Below are 25,901 nucleotides of genomic sequence, written 5' to 3' on the forward strand. Positions count from 1 at the left end.
TAGCTTCTGTGCAAACCATACCTTGCTACTCATGGATATGGCAAGCTGGCTGGCCTCTTTATTTTCCCTTGACATTTTCCACTGTGCCTGGCAACTGAATAAACATTTCACAACATAAGTGGATTGCTCAAACACACAAAGGAGGAACTTTTTCAAACAAAATTCAGGTTGCAAATAATGCTTGTGAAGGCAGGACAAATGGAAACTGTTAGAAACTGGAATGTAGGCAATTTTCAAGAATTCTGCTGAAGCCAGTAGTTTTATATAAGAAAATTCCCGGCTCATATTCAACCGGCAGCAGTCAGCATTTCTTTAAATCCTGGCCTGTCATCACTGAATTATGCTCCAGTATTCAGTACTGGATGCCATCTAGGTATGGGTGCTGAAATTTTGGACTCAATGGCCTGCCTAGAGTTTTCTGACAGTGACCAGATTTAATTTAGCTACTGTATATACTCATAGATATCAGCATTGTTTAAGCTCTCTAACACAGTGTTTCTCAACTTCAAGCCAAATACCCCCTAAGCCAATCAAATACCAATCGAGTACCTTACCCAAGCTCCGCCACAGACCTGCTCAAGCTCCACCCCCCTAAGCCTAGCAAATACAAACCACACCCCCCCGCCTAAGCTCCGCCTCAGACCGGCTCAAGCACCACCCCTGACTCCATCCCCATAGTACTAATTGTAATGCAATTTCTTCCATCCATTTTTCATATACACACAATATAATCTTAATAGTAACCACAAAATTAAAAAACACAAAGCACACTGTACGTGGAGAAAATGTTAATTATCATTTATATTTGTTTTTTCCCAAAGAAGTCAAGGCAGATGGTTTTAAAATATGCAACGTCACCTCAGTAACAACTATAGAAAAATAGACAAATATAGAGCAAAATATAGACCACAGATTTAAATTCTTAAAACTGACACATTTCGATCACTAAATTGAAAATAAAATCATTTTCCTACTTTTTGCTGTCAGGTGATTTCATGAGTCTCTGGTTGCACTTCCTTCTGACTGTGCATCCAATATTTCTTTCTTTCTGCCTTCTGCATGTTTCCTCTCCTCCAGACCTCATTCCATTCCCCAAACAAAATCTCTCTCTGTCCCTCCAGGAATCCAACTTTTTTCTCTCTCCTCCACCCCCATTGGCAACATGTCTCCCTCTCTCTCTCATTCCCTCCCCTGCTGCAAAATTTCTCCCACTCCCTCTACTGCCATATCCAACATTTTTCCCTTCTTTCCACCAGTCTAACATCTCTTTCTCTCCTCCAGTCCTCATTCCCTCCCCAAACCAACATCTCTCTCTCCCTCCATGAGTTCAACTTTTCTTCCTCTTTCCACACCCCTATTGGCAACAAGTCTCCCTCTCACTCTCTTACTGTCCATCCATCTTGAGAGATCCAGGCATCTCTCCCATCCCCTCTACTGTCACATCCAACATTTCTCACTCTCTCAACCCCTGGATCATGTGCAGAATTTTTCAATACTGCCCACCAGCCCCATGACCATTTCTCTTTCTAACACCCCTCTCCAGCACAATGCCACATCTCTCCCTCCATCACTAATTCCAACATTCCTCCCCCTTGCATCCCCTTCAATCTGTCCCTCTGGTCCCTCTCCACCACCATATCCAACATTTCTACCTTTCATTCTTCTATTCCCCATGCATCTCTACCTCACTTCTCTGTATCTGCCCAATTGTCCTTTCTTCCTTTCCCCACACTCATGTCCAACAATTCTCCTTTTCTATTCCTCCTTCCTATGTCCCAATTTAGTGCCCCCTTCCTTCTGTGTCGAGTTCATACCCCCCTCCCTGTCTTCCAGCCTTTGTCCCAAAATTAAGTTATACCGCAACCCCCTCCCCCCCCCCCCCCCCGAAGCCAGCCCAGTTACTTATTGGAGCTACACTCACTCCCTCCTCTCTCAGTGAACTCCGTGTAGGGACAGCATGAGCAATTATTCACACGCTGCACGTGGCTGGCCCACAAGCCTTCCCTCTGACGTCAACTCTGACATCGGAGAGGTTTCCGGGTCAGCTACTTACATGCGGCATGTGAGTTGTGTCCCTGCACGAAGTTCACTGGGGCAGAGGGAGCGAGTGCAGCTCCATCAAGTAACTGGGTTGGTTTGGGGGGTGCAGGCAGGCAGGGAGGGAGGGATCCCTGGCAGTGGCTTCGGGGGGAGGGGGGGCGGCGAGCAGGTATGGATCCCCGGCAGCAGCATTCAATCACTATCATCAGATTCAATCTTCAAGCATTGAAAAGATATTCAGAGGTGCCTCTCATGGATTTCCAATGTATTTTCAATTTATTCCATAAGTTACATAGAACTTCTACTGATGATGTAAAATCTTCATTTGATCCAACAGCTTTAATGTTTTACATTTGTTTATCCCCAATACTTCAAAATTTTAGCATTTGTTTATCATTCTGATTATTCTTAGTTATTAAAGATGTAAAAAACTTAGACCCGGATTCTCAGGCGCCTGGTCTCAGAAGCTGCCTAAGTGCAACCCATCCCCCTCTCCCGGGAAGACTACGGAAGAAGGGATGCCCATTCCTTCCTGACAGGACAGCCCTGCAAAGATCGTCGGCAGGAGGGATGCACCGGGAAGGAGCAGGCCCGCCATTCTAGAGAAGGTGGGCCAGCCGGCTGGAGGCAATAAGGATGCTTCTGGCTGGCCATCTCAATAAGGTAGGGGGATTTCTAAGTGGGGGTGGGCTTGGGGGGGTCCAGTGGGCTACTTTTTGGGGTAGGGAGTTCCGGCAGGAGGGACTGGGAATCTCTATGCTGCTGTTTCTGTGTTCATTCAGTCAGTGCGCCTCCTCATTTGCTGCCAGCTCTTTTTCTCAGCTTGCAATAAACCCCTCACACCGCTCCTCATCCTGTGATTAGTACAGTCTTTCCATTGGTTGGATCCTACCACAGTATCTGCACTGGAAGGGGAAAGCTGTAGAAAGCTAAACTTTGAAAAAATATTCAGACACTAACTATTATTCTGTCTTTTGAGACCGGTATTTACAAATTTGTAGAATCCTGAAAAAATCCAGACAGTTGTCAATCCTAGGCTCCTGAGTTCTTAGCGCAAAAATTTTGGGCCCTTGCATGTGCCTAGCTTGCTTATGTCTTAATCCAGCTTTCAATTTTTATCTGAATTGAGAGGTGCATTCCCTGGGACAGAATTAGGGCAATGATAAAAACTCCTTATAGTTTCCTTTTTCCAAAAATATGAACATTATTTTTCAAGGAAAAGTTACCCTCAGAAAATGTAGATACAAGTGTGTGTTGGGTGTGTGTGTGTGTGTGTGTGTGGGGGGGGGGGGTGATTTTCTTTGCAAGCTTTATAAATGAAAAAATATGGACATTTTCTCTTTGAAAACTAAAGTAAAGCCCACAGATAAGCTTTGCAAAGATGCAGATAATAAGATAATAGATCTTTAATAGTCTTATAGTTCCTTATGAGATGCAACCTAATCAAGTTTTCAAGATTTTCACAATAAATACGCATGAGATATATTGGGGTTATTCCATGTCAACTGGTCCAATTTCAAGAATGATCCCCACTACATCTTCCGTGGATACAAAAATGTGGCCCAAGTAAAGGAGCCCCTGACTCTAGACCTATGGAGGAGTGTGTGGCGCAGTGGTTGAAGCTACAGCCTCGGCACCCTGGGGTTGTGGGTTCAAACCCCGCGCTGCTCCTTGTGACCCTGGGCAAGTCACTCAGTCCTCCATAGCCTCAGGTACGTTAGATAGATTGTGAGCCCACCGGGACAGGTAGGGAAAAATACTTGAGTACCTGATTGTAAAACCGCTTAGATAATCTTGTTAGGCGGTATATAAAAAAACCTAATAATAATAATTGAGACCATGCCGCAAAACATTCGATATCTTCATTAGAAGTCCCAATCAATTTCTGAGATGGTTCGAGTGGGGAGCTCTGGATCACTTTGGTTTTGTGATCTACCTTGTATGCATGCAGGATGAAAGGAGTGTAATAGAAATGTAAATAAAATGAAATCTATTTGCATACAAAAGAACAGTGTATGCAAATAGATCGCATGTATATTCATTGTAGAAATGCTGAGAACCCAACTTGTTGCAACCCTTAAGGATAGAGACTGGATAGACCCCCAGCCCTGGTCTAATGGTTCTTGAAGCAACACATGTATAACTGAATGACTTTCTAATAATGTTAATGGTATCTGATATAAGCACACTAAGAAGCAGCTTGGGGTCAGATTCAAAGGTCCAAATATGCAATTACTGTGAATACCAGTGCATTTTTTTTTCTAGCATAAAATTTCCGGTGCTCAAATACCAGGTCATTCTTCAGGAGTGGGGTGTGCAAAGCCTAAACTCTTATTAAAACTTGGGGACCGTGGGTCATTTTTATCAAGCAATGGAAAAGGCTTTGCTACTCAGTACCCCTTCAAAAAAAGCCCTGGTGAAAAGTTACCATTTCTAGGCATGCCCATCAAAAAAATCTGAGATAGTCCACAACCTTTATGTGTATGTGGCGTCCCTTCCACATGCAGCTACCCTATTTTAAGTGGTATGCGCTGTCGATTAAGTAGTAAGGCAACAGTTTCAAACTGGTTTCATTTTGGAGGCAGAAATAAACATGGGATTAAGGAAAATGATTGCCTTAATTCCTCATGTAAAGCCTTGGCCAAAATGTAATACAGTAAAAACTTGGATTGCAAGTAACTTGGTTTAAAAGTGTTTTGCAAGACAAGCAAATGTCTTGCAATACAAGTACATACAGTATACACATATCACAACTGAGCCGATGGTTCTTCTCTCTTTGACACTGCAGGAGTGTAGTGACTGTTCTAAACGAGTGAGGTCTTGCAATACGAGTACATACAGTATGCACGCGTCACATCAGCACAACTGAGCCGATGGTTCTTCTCTCTCTGATGCTGCAGGAGTGTAGTGACTGTTCTAAACGAGTGAGGTCTTGCAATACGAGTACATACAGTATACACGCGTCACATCAGCACAACTAAGCCGATGGTTCTTCTCTCTCTGATGCTGCAGGAGTGTAGTGACTGTTCTAAACGAGTGAGGTCTTGCAATACGAGTACATACAGTATACACGCGTCACATCAGCACAACTAAGCCGATGGTTCTTCTCTCTCTGATGCTGCAGGAGTGTAGTGACTGTTCTAAATGAGCGAGGTCTTTCAATACAAGTACGTACAGTATTTTGCATTAAAGTTTTTGGGTTGTGGAATGCATCGTCTGAGTCTCCATTATTTCCTATGGGGAAATTTGCTTTGATATACGAGTGCTTTGGATTACAAGTATACTTCTGGAACAAATTATGCTCACAAACCAAGGTTTTACTGTACTTGATATGGAATTTTTTCCCCCACACATGTATTCCCTTTGTAAAACAGGAACTACACATGTAGATTTTAGTTCCCCCCCCCCCCAAGCCACAATCCCTTGAAATCTCCATAGGTGTGGATTCTCTACATGTAAATAGCAGATTTCTGAAAGCAGTATTTAAAAAAGAGCAATATATACAGTACACCTGGATATGCTTCTAAAATAATGATCAATTAGAGGGGAATTTTCAAAAGGACGTCAATGCCAGAATATTCCAAATGGACATCCATCACGCATGTAGTTTTGAACAATAGGTTCAAAAATATGTGAGACAAACAACATCCATAAAACAAACTGAAATGGCAAAATTTTGAATGTGTTAAAACAGAGACATAGGGCTGGATTCACTAAGCCCACCTTACCTTTCCGGTCCGTGTCCAATCCTATCCGATCAGTGGCCGGCCAATCGATTCACGATCATTCTCCGACCTCAGAGCGATCATGGAGAGTGATTCCGTCGCATGCGCAGACCATCTTCTTTGCCTGTAGATGGTCTGCGCATGCGCTTACGCTCCTGACTTCTCTCTTGCCGGCTCCAGCAGCGTCCACCGCAAGACCCCGGAGAGTCCAGGGCAGTGATAGCCTGAGGGAGGGAAGACCAGAGCTGCTGCTGCTGCTGCAGCGTGCAGACTGCAGCGAGAATAGTTCACTGGCTTCCTCCCACAGAAACGCAGCAACTGGTTATTGTGCACAAGCAGATACAACCCGCACCAGAGCGAAACGAGCGCAGCTGCTGTCAGTCCAATACTAGCATCTGTAGAGCACTTGAGAGGCCGGCACAAGCTTTCCCGGATCCTGTGCCCAATATTACCTTCGTGGTTTCAACTTGCAGGTTTTAAGCGGGCTGCACTGTGGCGTGCTCTGGAACAGAACAAAACACACCATAGTGTAGCCCCGCTTTAAACCCGCGTGCTCGAAGGGCGGCAGAGAGCAGGTTTGCTTCGGAGCACCTATTGCCCAGTTCCCCTATGTGTGCACCGCTTTTCTTTGCGCTGTCAGTCCAGAGAGGCAGAGCTTCTTTTTTGATCGGCCAGCCCAGTCAGTGTTCCTGATTTGGTTTAGTGAATCGCTGCCTTCCTACTTTGCATGCCGTGTCCCCTCATTTGCATGCACGGATCGGATCAGAGGATGATCGGTCATGAGGTTAGTGAATCGGGTCGGAAGAAAATCGGCACGTTACACAATCGCAAACACGATCAGTGGGCTTAGTGAATCTAGGAAATGGCAGAGTAGAGGGGCAGCCTAGTGGTTAGTGCAGTGGATTGTAAACAAAAGTACCCAGGATCAAATCCCAATTTAACTCTTTTTTTCCCTAAAACGCGAGTCCTCCAGGAAAAGAAAAAAACCTACTGTATCTGAATGTACACCACCAATAGAATTCAAAATTGCAAGCATCATATAAGAGGAGAGTGCGGTGTAGTGGTTAGAGCAACTGCCTCAGCACTCTGAGGTTGTGGGTTCAAACCCCGTGCTGTTCCTTGTGACCCTGGGCAAGTCACCTAATCCTCCACTGCCCCAGGTATATTAAATAGTTTGCAAGCCCACTAGGACAGACAGGGAAAATGCTTGAAGTACCTGTATGTAAACTGCTTTGAGTGTGGTTGTAAAACTACAAAAACGCAGTATACAAATCCCAATCCTTTTCCCTATATTTAGGTGAGTAGCTAATATTTTGTTTCAGGAGGGCTCACAATTTAAAAAAAAAAAAAGTCAAAGTGGGAAGTGAACCTAGGTCCCTTGGTTTATAGTCCACTGACTAACCACTAGGTTATTCCTCTGATATGATTCCTGCTGTGTTCTGATAGCCCATAATACCTGAAGCTGTCATGGAGTCTGGTATCGCCTTCCAGTTTCACTTTTAGGGGAGAGAAAGGGGGACGGTAACCACTGGGGTTTAAGGTGATCAAGGTTCAAGGTTTATTAATATTTGATGTATCGCTGAATCTGTTTACAAAGCGATGTACACAAGTAAAAAAAGCATAAAATTATAGAGATACAAATTAAAATTCATTAACATCAAATTTAAGACAAGACAGACTTGAAATGGGAGGGAAAGAAGGGCAAAGATTACCTCTGTTATATCTAGAAAAACAAATACGGGAAAAAACATAAGGAAACGGGGGTAAGTAAAAGATTAAAAAACTAAAAAAAATTTTAATATTGAGTATTAAAAGCATCTTTAAAAAGGTGAGTTTTTAAAGATTTTTTAAAAGAAAGAAGATCTCTTCCATTTGTAATATGTTGTGGTAAAGAGTTCCACCATTGTGGGCCCATAACAGAAAACATGTCAGCTCTTCTTGTTCCTATTGTTTTAAGGGAAGGTATAGCTAGTAAGTTTTGAGAGGATGATCTGAGTGAGCGTACGGGATTATGAGGAATTAACATTCTTGATATAAACTGAGGCTCGTTGTGGACTAGGGTTTTAAAAATAAGCAGCATTACCTTATATAAAATACGGCGGCTGATAGGAAGCCAATGAGCATCGATAAATAGAGGTGTAACATGATCATATTTCTTTGCATTATAAATCAATTTAATGGCGGTGATATCATGCCTTAATCCCTCCAGTGGAAAGCTGCTGAGACCACATTTTTGTAACCTGGACGTGCCAAATACCAGGTCTAGATAAGGACACTCTTTAAGAAATGGACCTTTCTTCCATTTTGGCAATCGCTGGTGGATGTCCAGATATCAGGCCATCTCTAGTTCTATCTAGAACACACCTAGAGCACGCCCTCTTGTTAGCTGGACATATTGCAGTGTTGGACGTCCCTATTCTGCCTTTGGAAAATTGGGATTTTGAAATTTCAAGCTTGTGGATGTCCATTTCAGGTTTTTTGAGATGTCCATACGCCTTAAAAATGAGCACAATGTCTTTTATTTTTAAGATGATAATAATAGCTCAGCAACTTTCTAGGCACGCATTTACATGCCTGCGTTAACATTTCTTTTTCTTCCATGTGTTTTTGATATAAACATATTCATTAAATAAAAACAATATTAAAACATGAACAAAAACTATGTGCATCTGGAAAAGGACCATGTTAAAGCTTACTTTTAGTTCCTCTACTGGGGCAAGCTCTTCCTTACATCTTGATCCATTATTTTGACTTGCTGCGATGCTCAGGACATTGTGGTACACCAGCTTCTCCACATGGGAGGAGGAGGGTTCAGTTCGCAGGGAAACCACAGCATTATCTCATTTGAGGCTACATTTCACAGTTTTCTCCTATGCCAAAGTCCATTTGTCAGGGGATTTGTACAGACAGTAAGTCTTCTGGGTTGAGTTTTAGTAATGACCCTCTCACACAACAAAGCAGCAAAACAGATAACTTGTTATGAGGAAAATGGAAAATACAGTATGGAAAATACAGTGTGATTCATTTTTGCTTTGTTTTCTATTTATTTGGGGGTTTGTTTTGGCTTGTAGGGTTTTTGCTTGTTTGTTTTAGATCAGGCTGAAATGAAATTTTGTTAATTTTATAAATCTCTTTTTGGATCAGAAATGACAAAATGAAGTAACAGATGATTCTGTTTTCATACTGCTTTAAAATGACAGCAGATCCCCCTTACTTGCTACATTCATATGATAAAATGTTTTTGTACAGACTATAGTTATCTGCTCTCTTAAGGAATAACAGAGACCTCTACTGGATCTACCAGAATAATACAGTTTGACATGTAAATAACTCAGAGTTTCAGGAACAAGGGGTTCAGGACAGGATTCACTAACCTTACCGATTGTGTCCCGACAAGTTTGTGACCACTTTGCAACCCTGACCCAATTCACTAACCTTCCTCCCGATCCGCGCATGCAAATGAGGGGGAATGGCATGCAAATGTAGGAAGGCAGTGATTCACTAAACGATTTCAGGAACATCGACTGGACTGGCTGATCAAAAAAGAAGCGACTGGTGAGTCCTTTCCGACTGAAATAGCATCTCCCTTGTGCAAAAACCCTGCCTCTCTGCCACCCTGCTCCCTGCGAGCCCGTGTTTTTAACCCCCGGGATTAAAGCGGGGCTGCACTACAGCTGCAAAACTTGTCGCTGTGATCAGATCACTGCCCTCGCCTGCTGGAGAAGGACATCGGCATGTACCCGGGTTTTCTGTGCACCCCCACACCTCACTGCAGAGCTACTCCGGCGCTGCCCAGTATCCCGACTACAGAGGTAGCCTTCCTTCCTCACTTGAGTGGAGAGCAAGCGCATGAGCAGACCATCTACAAGCAAAGAAGATGGTCTGCGCATGTATCTGGATCGCTTTGCAGCGATCTGTGAAATCGCTGTGAGGCGTGCCTCCGATTGCATTAACTTGCATGAGAAGGCGTAGTGGATCGGTCGCCCGGGAAGACTTGGCTGTGGATCGGACAGGGATCGGATCGGATAGGTAATTTAGTGAATCTAGCCCTTAATCTTCTATAAGTGAATAACAACAGTAGAAGGAGGCACCTCTCGGAGGAAAAACAGTGCTGGTATGAAAACCAAGCCTAGTTTAAATCCCTAGTCTTTGGCTCCTGTTTCTCCAGTCATCATACTACAAGTAAAGGGAAGACAGTCTCTGGTTAACTGCTGTGCCTGGGAGAGAAGGCATGAAGATTGCTACACTAGCCACAGGTGATAACTGAAATGGAAAACCAACCCATCTTTCTAAGAAGAAAGAGAGAAAACTGTTGAAAGATCTCTTCCAGCACTCCCCCCCACCCCCCCCATTGGCAGCTCAGGGCCCCATCTGTAGGGCATTTACACATGTGCGGATGTCGACGTAATAACATCACACATGCGGGTGATGTCATCACGTCAACGCCTTCGCATTTCCGGACGTCCTTGAGTTGTGGCCCCCAGTTTAGTGTGCCGTGGCTTCACAAAGTTTGAGAGACATTGGCATAAGGTATTGACCTAAACATTAATAAATGGTAAATGTCAGAGTTTCAGCAGAGTTTATAAATAAACGTATCAAGTTCCTGAAAAACACAGCCACTGGACTGTATAAGTTAGCTGTTACGCAAAGCCTTCCTTGATCAAGAGAAGGGCCCCCCAGATCTTTGGACCCCTGTGTAGGATTAACATATTTGTGAAGACAAAAAAAGGGGGACATATGACCCTTGCCCCTCCGGCCCTACCCAGATACGGGAGCACAAAGCCTGGTTTATGTGTAAAGTCTATCTCTCTCTCTCTACCCCACCCCCAAAAGTTCCTTTGAAGAACAGCCTCTTGATTTTGAAAATTCCTCTTCATCTCAGCTTCTTTTTGTTTGCAAGAATGCAGGTTCTTGCAAGTTCCTGATCATAAAATGCTTGAGTTTTGCCACGCTTGCTCTCATAGTCCTCCATTATTTTTATCTTTTCCAGATGTAGCTCTTCCATTCAGTTGTGCAACTCTTCCATTTCCATTTAGTGTACTTCCTCATGTGTCTACTTATTACACATGCCAACAACAAGAAAAAAAAAAAAATTCTTGGTACATTGGGTTTTTTGAACTGTTCCTGGGGTTATTTGGAGCACTGATTCAAAAAAATTGCATTGGATAGACCACATCAGCTCTAGTTTCTTAGATATGGATGAATTTATTCCTTTGGGATAGTAGAGCCAAACATGAACATTGGGCAAAAAAAGATTGGCCTCCGAGGGAATATATGGTGGTTGGAGGACAAAATAAGTATTTGGTAGCACGAGCTAGAATCATACTGCCACCATTACATAAAAAGCTAGGCCTGATGAAACAATTTGTAAAGGCTTTGAATAAAGATGGTTGATCACTGAAGGCAGGAATTTTTGATGGTCCACAGATCAGACAACTTATAAATGACCCACATTTCATAGCATCAATGAATGAAATTGAATCTTGTGTCTGGTCTTCATTTGTTCTTGTTGTGAAAAACTTTCTTGGCAACAAGGCAGCACACAACTACACACAATTAGGCTTGGCTGTAACATGACTGTTAAAAGTCATTATCTGCACAATCATTTAGACTGCTTTCCAGCGAACTTTGGTGACTTAAACGATTTCACCATGACATAAAAACAATAGAAGCCAAGGTAGAAGGGATTCACACATGATGGCAGTCTATTGTTGAAATCTTATGTGGGATTGTCCTGGCAGATCCCAGTCTCGGAAGTCTTACAAAAAGAGCTTCTTGTGTGTTGAATGACTGGAGTTTGTATCATAAACTTGTGCTTTTGGTATGAAATAAATAGATTTCTATGTTGTACACTTTTCTTTTAATTTTTAATACATTTTCTTCATACTTAAAAGATATTCTTTTAAATACTGCATTAAAATATCCTGATTTTTTAATGGGCGAGCAGAGTGAAGAGTGGTATATTGCACATGTTCTGTATCTTAAAAGCTAGAGCTGATAGGAGAAAACTGGTGCCATTTTTAGAATCAGCAGGTCAAATATACCCAGAAACAGGTCTAACACTTGAGGCACCAAAATGAGTGTTGGCCAGCTTTAATTATTAAAATTATATTCTGATTCTGCTTTATCTTCAGAACTCCTTGCATCTCTACTGCATGAGCAGTTCTCAACTCTTCCAGAGTTGTGCATTTATCTTTCTCACACTGCACCTGCAGTTGCATAAAACCCTGTAAAACTCACTTCAAATATTTTTCTGATCTCTTCTACTTCTCTAGACATAGTCACTATCCTCTGGACATGCTCAGAATATAGCTGCATATCCTCTACACAAAGCTTAATGCTTTATCTTAGTGTGTTCTTCCAATGATTCCTCCAGAATCTGTATCTTCTTCTTAAGATCCATTCTTCAACAACCTTACTTTTGTACTGATCTCTCTTGTTTCTACAATGATCTACTGAATTTCCTCCTTATGGGTATCCTTAAGGGCCAGAATACCAGACTCATGTTCATCATTCCTGGTGTTCAAAATATACACCACCTTAGTTAGCTAGGCTATCTTCTTGCGCGTTTCCAGGTGGAACTCTGAAGTGTACTTCATGTTGATGCCCCTACACAAGTCATTGGTGAGGCTCCACCTGGAATATTGAGTTCAGATTTGGAGGCTGTATCTGGCTAAGGAAGTAAAATGATTTGAAGCAGTTCAGAGAAAAGTGACAAAAATGGTATGGGGCTTGAGCCAAAAGATGTACAAAAAGAGACTGGAAGACCTGAATATGTATACTCTAGAGAAGAGAAGGGACAGGGGAGATATGATACAGACATTTAAATACTTGAAAGGTATTAATATAGAAACAAATCTTTTCCAGAGAAAGGAAAATGGTAAAACTAGAGGGCATGAATTGAAGTGGTGGGGTGGCAGACTTAGGAATAATGTTAGGAAATTTTCTTTTTCATGGAGAGGATGGTGGATGCCTGGAATGCTCTCCCGAGGGAGGCAGTGGAGATGAAAACAGTGACAGATGAACACAGGATCTCTAATTAGAAAATGAATGGTATAAAACTAACTAAGGCCAGTATTGGGCAGTCTTGCACAGTGTGTGTCCTGTACATGGTGATTTGGTTTAGGATAGAATGGGGAGGGCTTAGATGGACGCTCCAGTGACAGGATGGTTAGGATAGTCTGGAATGAGATTCAATGGCAACTCTGGTAGTGAAAACCTAATGATGAAACCAAGCAGACTTCTATGGTCTATTGCCCAAAAATATTAAAGAAAAGACAATCTAAACATGAATGTATAAGGAGTGTGAATGTTGGGCAGACTGGATGGACCATCCGGGTCTCTATCTGCTGTCATTTACTATGTTACTATGCTCAGGTAGGTGAGCCATGGCAGAGGAACCGAACTTGGCAGCTTTGGATTGCAAGAACTTCTATAATAATGCTGCCAGCTCATCCCCATTAATAAAAAGTCAGTAGGCAAATGAATGATTAACATAGAACCAATATTCTTTCAAAAGATGTTATTTCACTTAATTGCAATTGCTTGCTATACCTTATAAATGTACTAAAAACACATTTTATATAACACTCTTATTCACTGTTCAAAACACTCTCACCAAACCAATTCAACTCTAGAAGGTGGGTATATCATAAGGCAACTGAGGGTCAGATTATAGGACCTCCAGTAACTTATATATTATTTCAGGTCCGCATTCTGTGACTGTCACTTTAATCATGTATCATACTCCTCCTTCCCGCCCCTTGCATTAATCAACTAATACTAATATTGTCCATTCACAACTATGGCTGGCGTGTTTTACTGATCCCAGTATCCTGTTTCCAACAGTGGCCAATCCAGGTCTCAAGTACCTAACTAGATCCCAAATAGTAAAACAGATTTTATGCTGCTTATCCTAGGTAAAAGCAGTGGATTTCCCCAAGTCATCTCAATAATGACCTATGGACTTCTCTTTTAGGAAATTATCCAAGCCTTTTTTAAACCCTGCTAAGCTAATTGATTTCATAAAATTCTCTGGAAACCTTCTCTCTGTCGTGGCCCACCCTTGCAAAAGCAGGAAGTTACATCAGAAAGGAGCAGGCCACAGCAGAAAGAAGGTTCTGATCAGCTCCAGACAGCCTACGTCAGGGACCTGGGACCTGTATGGTAAAAGAACTTTTGAAGTAAACATGGGGGGGAGAGGGAGACAGGGTAGATGCAAGACAAGGGGAAGGGGTAAGAGAGGGTGAGTTCCAGAACCAGGAACAGAGAGAGATATCAGTCATGAGGGGAGGAGGTACTGATCCACCCTGCTCTGCTCTGGGCCCTCAGGCACTGCCCAGTTGCCCAAATAGTTATTTCACCCCTGGTGGTCATTTACACCAGCTACAGGGCTGTGACTGTGCTTTAACTGAAGGTGCATTTTTTGGCCATGTACGCTTGTACAGTGTTTTATAAAGAACAGTAGGTGCCTACTCTTTAGAAATTTTTGCTTCTTTACACCAGATACCTAATGTTTGTAGCAAAAATTAATTCTTGCAGGTGCATATATAGGTGTGTAAATTTCACAAGTTCACACTCTGATTAAACTGTTTTACTGTATAATCAAAGCACAAACTTGTGAATTGCACAGACTACAGTCAAATTACACATTCTCTCGACAAGACACGTATATTTATGCCAGTTTTTAATTTTATAAAAAGGACTTTCAAATTGACGTGTCCACATACACAAGAAAAAATATTTTTTCTGGGAGTCATGTTGGATTGGTATATCCTGGCATTCTGGAGTATTTGCTATGAAATTTTATTTTATTTATCTTTGTTAATTTTTTTATGCATGTATGTTTTTTGTTCTCCGACTTGGATAAAGGTGGATAATAAATAATAAACTATAACTATGTGACCTATATATGCACACTAGAAACAGAAATATATTTGGACTGGTTTGATATCACTGTCTTTTACAAGGCAGCATTGCAATCTGAGTACATAAGGCAATCATTTAAATTTATAGCTCAAAACTTTGTTTTTAATGCATTCAGATATATTTGCATTGGACTGCTTAATAAATCTTAACTTTTACTTCCGCAGCAAGTTTATATTCCTGTTGGCCTTGAAACAAAGACAATGACCATTACATGCTCCATAAAGTATGCAGCAAAAGCAGAATTAGAACCCCTCTTGAATCATGTAAATCATGACTTTACTGTCAGGAAACCACAAGCTCTGCCATGATCTGAAACTGTACAGAGCAGGCAGAAACACATACATAAATAAAGGAATAAGAGAGAAACTAGCTTACTGCCCAAGTTTTTGTCAGCCTGAAAATGGGTGCGCTCTGCAACGCCGACACCACGGACATGAGGGAATGAAGGTTGTTCAGCTCTAGAAGTTTCTGAAAAAGATCAAATGAAACAAGTCTTCAGCAAGAACAAAGCTATAGAGTAGATATGTCCTTGCTTACAAAGCAAAATCATCGGTGTTTTTATTACAGAAAGAAAAAAAATCCCTACTTTTCTAGTTTCAAACTGCTGTAGCAGTCTTCATAATACATAAGAGGAAGACACGGATTACCCCCTCCCCCGAAGAAGATCTGTTACTAAAACAGTCATCTGAAACACCAAATCCATACTGGATTAACTTGAGAGCAAGGCTTCTTTATGTTATGAGCAAGGTCAGTTACAAAGTCAGTATTAATTCTTTTGTATGGTGTTGTTCTGTTGGTTTGAGTATGCACTTAATATGGTTACTGAATATTATTTTATCAGTATTTTTTGTATACTATTTTGAGGAGGACTTTTTACGTAATTAAGAGGTTATTAAAGAGGCATTTGGTACTTTTATACAAAGGCAACCAGGGCTGGCTCAAGGCATAGACCAGGTGAGCACTAGCTCAGGGTGTCAAGCCTGAAGGATACCCAAAGCCTGTCTCATTTGGTCCTCTGTGGTGGCAAATTTCCTGCTCCCCTGGACTCTCTTCATCCTCAGGACTAGCAACCTCCTGCACAATCTAGAAGCTCCTCTTACCTTTCAACACTTTTGGTTTTCTCTCTGCAGCCCCTGCAGTGGTAGCATTTCACAGAATGCTGCCTAGACTGGCCCAATGTCTTCTCTCAGCTGCGCCCTACCCCTTGATGTAACTTCTTGTTTCCACAGGAGTGTGGCTGAGAGAAGACATTGGGGCAGCCCAGACAGCACTGGAGAGAGGGAGAGAGAGATGATGATGATGCCTGGTCCAGGCGCAGAATGGGGGTCATTAAGAGATATCTTAATGAGCACAGCAGAAAGGGGTGGGGAGGGGAATGACATGCTGGACAATGAAGGGGAAGGGAAGAGATAGGGAGAAATGTTGGACCTGGTGGCGGCAAAGGAAGGGTGAGATGTTTGATCTACATTTACACTTACATCTAGAGTTTTGAGGAGAGGGAGGGATGGGGAGATCATAGACAATAGAAGGAAGGAAGGAGAGATGGAGAGATGAAGGGATGAAGGGCTCCAGGGAGAAAGGAAAGGGAGGGAAAGATGTTGGATTAAGAACAAGAAGTACTGTAGAAGGGAGGGATAGATGCAAGAAAATGGGAGGGAGGATGGAGAGATGTTGGACCATGTGATGGAAGGATAGAGGGGTGGGAGGAAGGTAGGAAAGAAAGAGAAAAGGAGAGGTATTGGATCATAGGGTAGGGGGGAGGGATAGAGGGAAGGAAGAGAGGGAGCGGACTCAGATCATAGGGTGGAGCAGAGGCATAGAGGGAGAGATGTTGAATCACAAGGTGGAGGGGAGAGAGAGAAGATGGACATGGAGAACATAGGGAGACTGGAGAGAGATGTTGGACATGAAGGAGGGGAATTAAATGTGCACAAAGGGCAGATTCTGGATCAAAGAGGGTTGTAAAGGGAGATGTTGTACACAATAAGGACATAGTGAGATGGAGGCCACCATGAGGGAAGCTGTACATGGAAAGAGATAGGAAGGACAGTGCAGATGGCAGATATAGGGTAAGACCAGGAGATAGCAGATAGTGGACACATGGGAAGGAGGAATTGGAAGATAAAAAATAAATTCTGGGCATAGAACAACAAAGGGAGATGGAAAGATGATAAGGAACACAGTGGGGCAAATGAAGATGAAGGAGAGATACTGGCTATGAGGAAGGCATAGGATGATGTTGAGCATGGTGGCAAAAGAGATGGGACACATATATGGAAGGGAGATGTTGGAGACAAGGAGTATAAGGAAATAGAGGGAAACAGAGATGTAGGGGAAATATTAGATATGAGAGCACAGGAAAATAGAGAAATGGAGGGGAAATATTAGACATGAGAACACAGAAAAATAGACAGAATATGCTAGATATCGGGTGAGGTAGGAAGAGTGTAGATTGGGAGGTTGTAATGTAGAGACAGATGAAATCCTGGACTCAGGGGGCATAGGGAGATGAAGGGTAGATACTAGATTCAGGAGAAGAGCAGATGCTGGACACAGGGAAGGAATAGGAGAGAAAGTCAGGAATGCTGGGCATGGAGGAAGGAAAAGAAAAAGAGAGGAAAAGAGGGAAGGCACTAAAGGTAGGAGTTATCAACACATGCTACTGTTAAGATAGGTTATTTTACTACAAGTCATGGTGTTTTAGAAAACAGGACTTCATGGCATAAAATGGGACTCTGTGCTAAAATAGGTTTATTTTATGACAAATCACGCAGTCTTAACAGGCACCAATGTTGACAATTTCCCCCTTAATGGAGGAGAACAAGAGGGAGATTTTGGACACAGGGGCAAAGGAAGTTACTGAAAGGCTGATGAAAGAGATGGGGTGTAGTAGCTAGGATTAGGGAAAGAGATGTAAATCTGTAGGTAGATACAGTAAGAGGAGGAAGTTTGAGGAGAGAGAAAATGAATGGAATAAAACTGAGAGGTAGAAATTAATTTTCAAAATGGGATATAAGAGAGAAAGTGAGGACATGAGGGAGAGAAGTACTATCAGATGGACTGGACAACCTGGATGAAGAGTTAAGAGAAGACAGAGAACAGCAGAAACCAGAGACTGAGACCAACGTGATTAGAAAAATGAAACTTCCATACAACAAAGGGAGGACAAATTATTTTTTAATTTGTGAATAAATATTTTGATCTTTGGAATTTAAATCTGCTAATTATATATTTTGCATAGTATGTTGGAGTTGCAGCTCCAATTTCTCTGGTGCTGTACTGCATGCAGAATGTGGTTTCTTAGAGGTTCACTTTAATTTGTATAAATATCTCTATTTTTAATTTGTGGTCACTAAGGGGTCCTTTTATCAAGCTGCGGTAGGGGTTTAACGCGCTTAATACCGTGCATTAAACTGCCTGCCGCGCTAGCTGCTAATGCCTGCATTGAGCAAGCGTTATTTTTTTAGCCGGCCGCGGGGGTTAGCGCGTGATGAAATGTCCAACGCGCTAACCCCACTAGCGCGGCTTGATAAAAGGACCCCTAATTCTGTACTAGCTGAGAGTCTATCTGTATATTAAGTGCATGAATGAGACCAGATATTGTTAGTATACAGATTCTATATAGGGATTTTTATTTAACTCATTTATATCCAGCCCAATCTACTATCCTTGGCAGGGTACAAAATAACATGCACAGTAAAAATAAAACAAATATCACAATGCAATTAAATAAAGTTAAATAAAAAGGCTATTCGATAAAACCACCACTTCAGTTCAAGTCAACTTTAATGGCTTTTAAAATAATAAAACATGATCAAATTCTTTTTGAAAGCTTGGAGGTTACACGCCAGATGCAAAAAGAGGTGATGAATTCCATAAATTTTGTTTTTCCAGTAGGTATATTGATATTCTAGAAGATCCTTTTTCAGAATGAAGCCGCTGACCCCTAGGAACAGTTTTGTAGTACTACCCTAGGGAAGGAGGGTGTGATTTCAAGCTGCTATATAAGAGCTTTTTTATTTTATATGACAGCTTGAACCCTTGAACCCCTTAACATCTCCATTTTGAAGGAGCCACCAGGACAAGAACGAGTGGGGATCAGATCATCCTGTCACCAGGACCACAGATATGAGTCAGGGTTATACAGGTAAGCAAACTGGCTAGAAGAGAGCTGATATGAGGAAGCGCTGAGTCGGGTGGGGTGGGGCAACTTTAATGAACATACTAATATGATGGTGGAATAAAGCCGCCAGTGGGGGGTTCAGGAGAGGGAAAGGCACAGAGAAGAGGAGAGGAACTGGCGAGGAGAAGAGGCAAGGGTGCCAGCTGACTGCCTAGAGGACATATATCTTGCCGTGAGATGCACATCCTATAGACAAGTCAGCTGGAGCCAGTGCTTCACCTCGTCGTGTCTCGCAGGACACCCAGAATCATGCCACGGCAAACAGTTTGCGATATACTGTATTAGATGTTGAGTTTGGTGGTAACGGTAAAAGAGAGAGCCCTGGGTAAGTATGGAAAGTACAAGATTAAGTATGGAAAGTACAAGAACCAAAATGGCCTACTAGCAAAAGTGGTGAAGGCTAACATTGCAAAATAATTTAAATGTGCTTGGAACAAGTACATTATACAAAGCAAATGGCAGATTGGGTCAAAGGCATGAAGGGGAGCTGATGTTGATTTATAGCTGGTGCTTTCATAGTCACCTACTCAAAGGGGGTCTTTTACTAAAATGAACTGCTTTAACAGCAAATAGGGAAACAGGGAAAAATACTTGAGTACCTGAATAAATTCGTGTAAACCGTTCTGAGCTCCCCTGGGACAATGGTATAGAAAAGGGAATAAATAAATAAATGTAAAGTGGGCAAAGTGCAAAAGCTGTGTGCAAATGCCCAGCATTTCCTCAGCAATGACCACCCTGAAAAGTTCATTATTGCATATAAACTTTGTCTCAGTTATCATGAAGGCACTTAGCACCTTATGTTGAGGAGATGCTATGAAAAGCCACATTAACAGCATAAGTGACAGTGCGCGGTAAGTACCGTAAACTAACTGTTCTATGCAGTCCTTCCTAGTCGCCAGCTACTTCCAGCATGTGGGTAACGCACAAATTTGTGAGTGTTGGTTCAACATGGCACTTTCTGTTAGCATGCTGGTGCAGTAGCAGATAAGAGTGCACAAACTCATGCGTTTACAGCAGGGGTGCCCACACTTTTTGGGCTTGCGAGCTACTTTTAAAATGACCAAGTCAAAATGATCTACCAACAATAAAATTTAAAAAAAAAACACAACGCACACTGTACGCATACAATTGTTAATTATCATTCCTATTCTGGGGTTTTTTCAAAGAGGTCAAAGGAGATGACTCTATGCACTGTCACCTCAGTAACAACCATACAAAAAAATAGACAAATACCCACCCCCTCCCTTTTTACTAAACCACGATAGCAGTTTTTAGCGCAGGGAGCTGCGCTGAATGCCCAGCGCTGCTCTCGACGCTCATAGGCTCCCTGCGCTAAAAACCTCTATTGCGGTTTAGTAAAAGGGGACCATATTGTAAAATATAGAGAGCAGATATAAATTCAGACACATTTTGATCACTAAATTTAAAATAAAATCATTTTTTCTACCTTGTCTGGTGATTTCATGAGTCTCTGGTTGCACTTTCTTCTTCTGACTGTGCATCCAATCTTTCTTCCCTTCTTTTAGCCTGTATGCTTCCTCTCTTCCTGACCTCATTCCCCCCCCCCAATGTTTTCTTCTTCTCTCCTTGCCCTCTCTTTCTTTCTCTCTTCATGCCCCCATTCTTTTTTTCTGTTTCTCTTCTTTCCTTCTCCCTCCCTGCCCACCCACAAGCCACTGCTTCTGCCGCTGCCATCGGATAACAGGCCCCCAAAGCCGCCCGCCGCCGGCCAAGCTCTCCTTGCTTCGGGCCCACCAGCATTCCTCTCCCCGACGTCAATTTTGCCGTCGGAGAGGAAGTTCCGCTGGCCAGAACTTCCTCTCCGACAGCACAATTGAGGTCGGGAAGAGGAAGGCTGATCGGCCCAAGATCGACATTTTGGGAAAAATGCTGCCGGGTCCTGCCTTTGAGGAAACAGAAAGTAGGCAGGACCTGGCAGCAAGAAGAGCAAATCGCAAGCTTCACTGACCTGTCTCCCGCTTTAGCCCGCGAACAGGGCTCTAACATGTGCGTGCCGGCTTCCCTTCTTACCCCCTCCCCCTCCCCGGACATAACTTCCGGTTTCAGAGGGAAGCGAAGGGAAGCCGGTACAAGCACATGTTAGCCCCCGGAGCATAAGTTCTCCAAGCCTTTTTTTGTTTGTTTTTTTAAATGTTGAGCAGCGGAGGCAGCAGCAGAATTCAGGAGCGGGCCAGTCAGGAGGGGAAAAAAGAGAAGGGAAGAAGGGAACCCGTTCTGCGATCGACTGGGGTCGCCTGAGCGAGCGACCTGTCGATCGCGATCGACGCGTTGGGCACCCCTGGTTTACAGCTTTATGCGCCTTAGTAAAGGGGCTCTAAAGTGACAGAGAACCAGAGAGGAAAGGGTAGGCCTGATGCCACCATCTTTTATATTATTATGTTACTGCAGCCCAATTTCAGCCTTGCAATAACTTCTCATGTCATGCTTTTGCGTTCTGCTGAATCAACACACAGTAGATATTATTAAATCATAAGCGCGTTGTTTTCCAGCCCATTTAATTCTGGGTGTGCTGGAGTCCTTGCTTCTTTGTAGAGAGGAACAGGTTTTATTTTTCAGAGTATTTCCCTAGTCACAATGTTGAAACGTTCTAGCATTCTACTGATGGGTAGATTTTGAAACAGGGTGCCAAAAGGATAACACATTCTTTTGCACTTATATATGCCAAACAGCCCCCCGCTCCCAGGAAAAATGATTTAAAAAAAAAAAGCATTTTATTAAGATGCTGTCATCTATTTTAGATGACATGACACTCTTCTGTAACAGCTTAAGACTGCAGTCTGGAGCCAGAGTGATCAAATTAGAAGGCTTTTAAGCACTTCCAAAACAACCAAGAACATTTGCCATGAGGGTTTATCTTAATATTTAAGATTCCCTCAGGAACTTGCCAACAAAAAGGAACAAATCTAACATACCTTTAAACAACAAAATAATTTTAAGTAAGGAATAACAAGTTCTTCCCAATGTAACCTTAGTTTCCATGGAAAAATGAAACATTTTTTTCAATAGAAAATTAAAACCGAGGATGCACTGCAGCTCTACCTGCCCTTGACAACGAAAATGGCATCGGCCACAAAATTCATCCAAATGCTGCGGAACTGGGCGTCCGGGCAAAACCTTCAGGCCAAATTACAGCTTCGATATACAGAGATATCTAAGAGGACTCAGCCTCCACCTACGCTTCCTGTGGGTCCCAGTCACAAGTTTGCTAATAATTATTATTGTACACGTGATGGCCGGCGGGAGTCATACCCTCCCATCGTTCTAATGTCGCCGCAGAAAACTCTGGCATCTGGAGCACCACCTTCCAGCTCAGAAACTGCTGTGGCCACTTCAGCAAAAAGGCATGTTACTCCAGGGATGCCGCCACCTAAGTGGGAATTATCAAAGGATGAGCCTTACCTCTGAGTGGGGCAGGAAGAAAAGGAGAATCATATGGGTTTCTTTAAACTCTGAATCTTCACTGAGAGTGTGTGGGACTTTATTTAAAAAGGAAAATATTCTGCCATGTTGCTGCTTAAATACATTGTTGATAAGCGAAAAAAAAAAATAAAAAAAAAATAAAAAAAAATAAAAAATAAAATAAAAAAAAAAAAAAAAAATTAAAACCACCCCTTGTCTGTTCCTTTACCTGGGAAATCGTTAATCAACCACTGGCACACAATCCAGAGTCTAATGAATACACACAACTCTTGGTCTGAGGAACGATAAATAGCTAGAGATGAGATATTCTTTGTATTCCATGTACAACTAGTGCAAAAAAAAACATAAAAAAAAAAAAACCTCCCAGCATCCTATAGACCACTTTATTGGTAATCCTTTCACTTCCTCCCCCCCCCCCCCCCCCCAAAGCAGCAGTGTGCAGCGATCCTGAGACAAAGCCCTCCTCCCTCCCTCCTCAAGCCCCAAAGTTGGCAGAAGCAGGCAGCGGTCTTGAGCTGTGAACCCTCTCATAAGAACATAAGAACATAAGAAGTTGCCTCCGCTGAGTCAGACCGGAGGTCCATCGCGCCCAGCGGTCCGCTCCCGCGGCGGCCCATCAGGCCCATTGCCTGAGCAGTGGTCCTGCAAGCAGTCACGCTCCACTCGCCACGTGCTTGCCTGCAATCTCCCTCTCGCGCCTTCCCTCTCTTCCGTCCTTACCCGAAGCGCAGCCTGTCAGCAGGAGGTAGTCGGAAAACAGGCTGCTTGCGGCCTGCCCTGGCAGGGCCTTTCCTCTGATGCGTCAGAAGTATACTACCTATCATTTTTATAGTGCTTCCAGAAGTACCCAGTGCTAAATATATAAAGAGACAATCCATGCTCAATAGAGCTTACAATCTAATCAAAACAGATAAATGGCACAAATAGGGATTAGGAAATATCTCACAGAGGGAATGATAAAGCAGTCACTGGTAAAAGGAATTAAAAGCAGCCTAAAAAAAGTGGACTTTTAGCCTAGATTTGAACACTGCCAAAAATGGAGCTTGACATACTGAGTCAGACAGTTTGTTCCAGGCATACAGTGTAACAAAACAGAAGGGACAGAGGCTAGAGCTGGCAGTAGAGGAGAAGGGAATATTGGACAAAACAACAAAATCCAACTAGTCTGCAATAAAGAAGCAGTGAAACCAAAACAAAAGACGAAACTGCAGAACAAATGTATAAGATGTAGGCAATGTTTATTTCAATAAACAATTTTTTGTGCACAAAATAAACCACCTAAAATGGATAGCGGGACCTGACACGGTCCATGTTTTGATCAACATGTCTTCATCAGGGGTTCCAAAAGATGGTGGTAAAAAATATATAAATGTACCAATTTTGCCTGATCGATGAGCTGCGGTGTGTGAAAAGGCGTATCACTGCTGGAAAGGCTGACTATAATGGCCTACATTGTACACGTCTCCTGCTGGCCTAGGGAGATGCGTACGACTGCCTAGATCCGCCTAAGGCTACTTCCAGGCCAAACCACACCCATGTCTAGCCTTAGGCAAGCTTAGGTGGGCTTGTGTGTCTCCCTAGGCTCCCGGAAGCATCTCCAATGTAAGTGGCCTGCCTCAGAAGCTTTTTTAAAAAAAACAACAAAAAAACATGCATCCCAATTGGCTGGTTAGACAGCAGTAGGACACTTAACACCGCCTACAATCGGGACAACAATTATAGAATCCGGGCCTAGGGGCAAATCCTCTGAATTATATCACTACGTGCATCTTTAGTGAATGTCCCAACCCACATATGCCCCTCCCATGGCCACACACCCTTTTCAGCTACATGCAAAACAATTTATACGTGCATCTTTATAGAACAGCGCATAACAAAATAATAATAATAACGCATGTGCAAATCCAAATTGTTGTCAATTAATGCCTATAATTGATTTATAATGCCCAATTATTGTCGCTAATAGGTTTGTTACTCAATTAAATTGCATGGACAATTTTAAGTGCCATTTCTAGAATTTGGGGCTTGGGTACAGCTACGTGTACTAATGGCAGCAATGCTACTATGCGCTGTAGTGTACCTACCCACATACATGAGTGGTATAGCATGAAAATATAAGGGGGGGGGTTCACATGGGAGTGGCATGGGCGGTGGTGCCACTTACCTATGCCGCTTACAGAATACTGAAAGTTATGTGTCCCACAGTAATGTCGGGTCTAAGGCTGGTGTCTAAACATTGGCAAGCCAATGACCGAGTTATGTTAGTATTTTGTCATGTAATCTATGTGGCTAAAATGAGACATCAATTTAGAAACTGCCCCAGTGTTTCCAAGCTGCTGGTGCTATGACTGCTTCAATAACAGACACTGTGGCTGTTACCATTTCGTGCCTTAAGCTACAGGCTGGAATTTGTCTGCTGGCTGTGTCTTTCCCCATCCAAACTCTGCCCATTTTTGCTAGAGACAAAAATATTTAGAACCAGTTGTTACACCTCCCCAGAAAGTAACCAGGTCCTTGCTGACAGGCTGATGGGAAGCTAGAAGACTGATGTTTGGGCACCAGCCTAGCTAGTCATGGTAACTGCAAAGATTATGCCAGACAGAGCATTAGGGATGGGAAAATAAGGCAATTGCCTGGATCCCCCATATTACTGGGAGCCCCAAACCTGCCTGAAGTTGAAAGAGGGACAGCCTGCAAGCAAACTTTAGGACCCCCACCCTAGAATCTGCCCTGGGCCCCATCATGCCTAGCACCAGTCCTGATGCCAGACCTTAGAACAGGGGAAGGAGGATAGTATCAGCGCCGCAGTAAGACTGGCAGAACATCAAAGAAGGAGACATCATAATCTGGACAAGGAGCAATAACCTAAAGTGCTCCTTTGCACAGCTGGCAGAAATAAAACAAAAAAGGAAATACGATACCCTTTTTACTAGACTAATTACATTTTTTGACTAGCTCTCAAAAGGTAATGCAAGTTCAAGTTTCTTAAAAGTTTGATCAATCACCTATCAAAATTTCTAGGCGATGTACAGTAAAAACAGGGAGTACATGTAATCTTTCAAGGACAAACATAGCAACGACTGACAAGAATAATAAACAGATGTATGGTAAACAAGATGGGAAAAGATTGAACTACAATAAGTTAAGAAAAGTATAGGTAAAAAGGGTAACAAACAAAAGGAGGGTTGAAGAAATTTAGAATTCATGGTGTTTAAGGTGCAAATCGAGAGCAAACTAAAATTGGGATGCATGAGTCTGAGTAGGATTATACCTTCTTTTTGGGTCAGATTTCTGACCTTGAAGGTATCATCTTATTTTCTTTTTGTTTTATTTCTGTGTGTCTGTCTATGTGATGTGATGCATAACTTCTAGTATGCTATAAGTTTTGTGTGTAAATGTATGTCCACCCAGGCTCTGCTCATACTCCACCTATATACTGTACACCACCTATAAACTACATACAATGTGGGATATATATTTACAGAATAGTGCAGATCCATCATGTGTTCTAGTATTTTGAACATTTATATGTGTAACTGGCACATCAATGTTAGTGTCTACTAAGGATGAAAAGCCATAAAAAT

The 25,901-nt window shown here is 42.5% G+C and overlaps 2 protein-coding genes across 2 annotated transcripts in view; one reads left to right on the forward strand and one right to left on the reverse strand.

The window, feature by feature from the left end:
* RALGPS1 (Ral GEF with PH domain and SH3 binding motif 1) overlaps nt 1-25,901 on the reverse strand; it is a 643,064-nt gene that overhangs the window by 364,796 nt on the left and 252,367 nt on the right. The window contains 1 exon segment of the mRNA XM_033960779.1: nt 15,069-15,161. Coding sequence (XP_033816670.1) covers nt 15,069-15,161 — 93 coding nt within the window.
* On the forward strand, nt 21,920-22,430 carry LOC117367812 (NADH dehydrogenase [ubiquinone] 1 alpha subcomplex subunit 7-like). The gene has a single exon (XM_033960782.1). It carries the CDS (start codon nt 21,955-21,957, stop codon nt 22,300-22,302), a length of 348 nt encoding a protein of 115 aa, XP_033816673.1. The 5' UTR covers nt 21,920-21,954; the 3' UTR covers nt 22,303-22,430.

Source organism: Geotrypetes seraphini, chromosome 10, assembly GCF_902459505.1.
Source record: "Geotrypetes seraphini chromosome 10, aGeoSer1.1, whole genome shotgun sequence".
Lineage (NCBI taxonomy): Eukaryota > Metazoa > Chordata > Amphibia > Gymnophiona > Dermophiidae > Geotrypetes > Geotrypetes seraphini.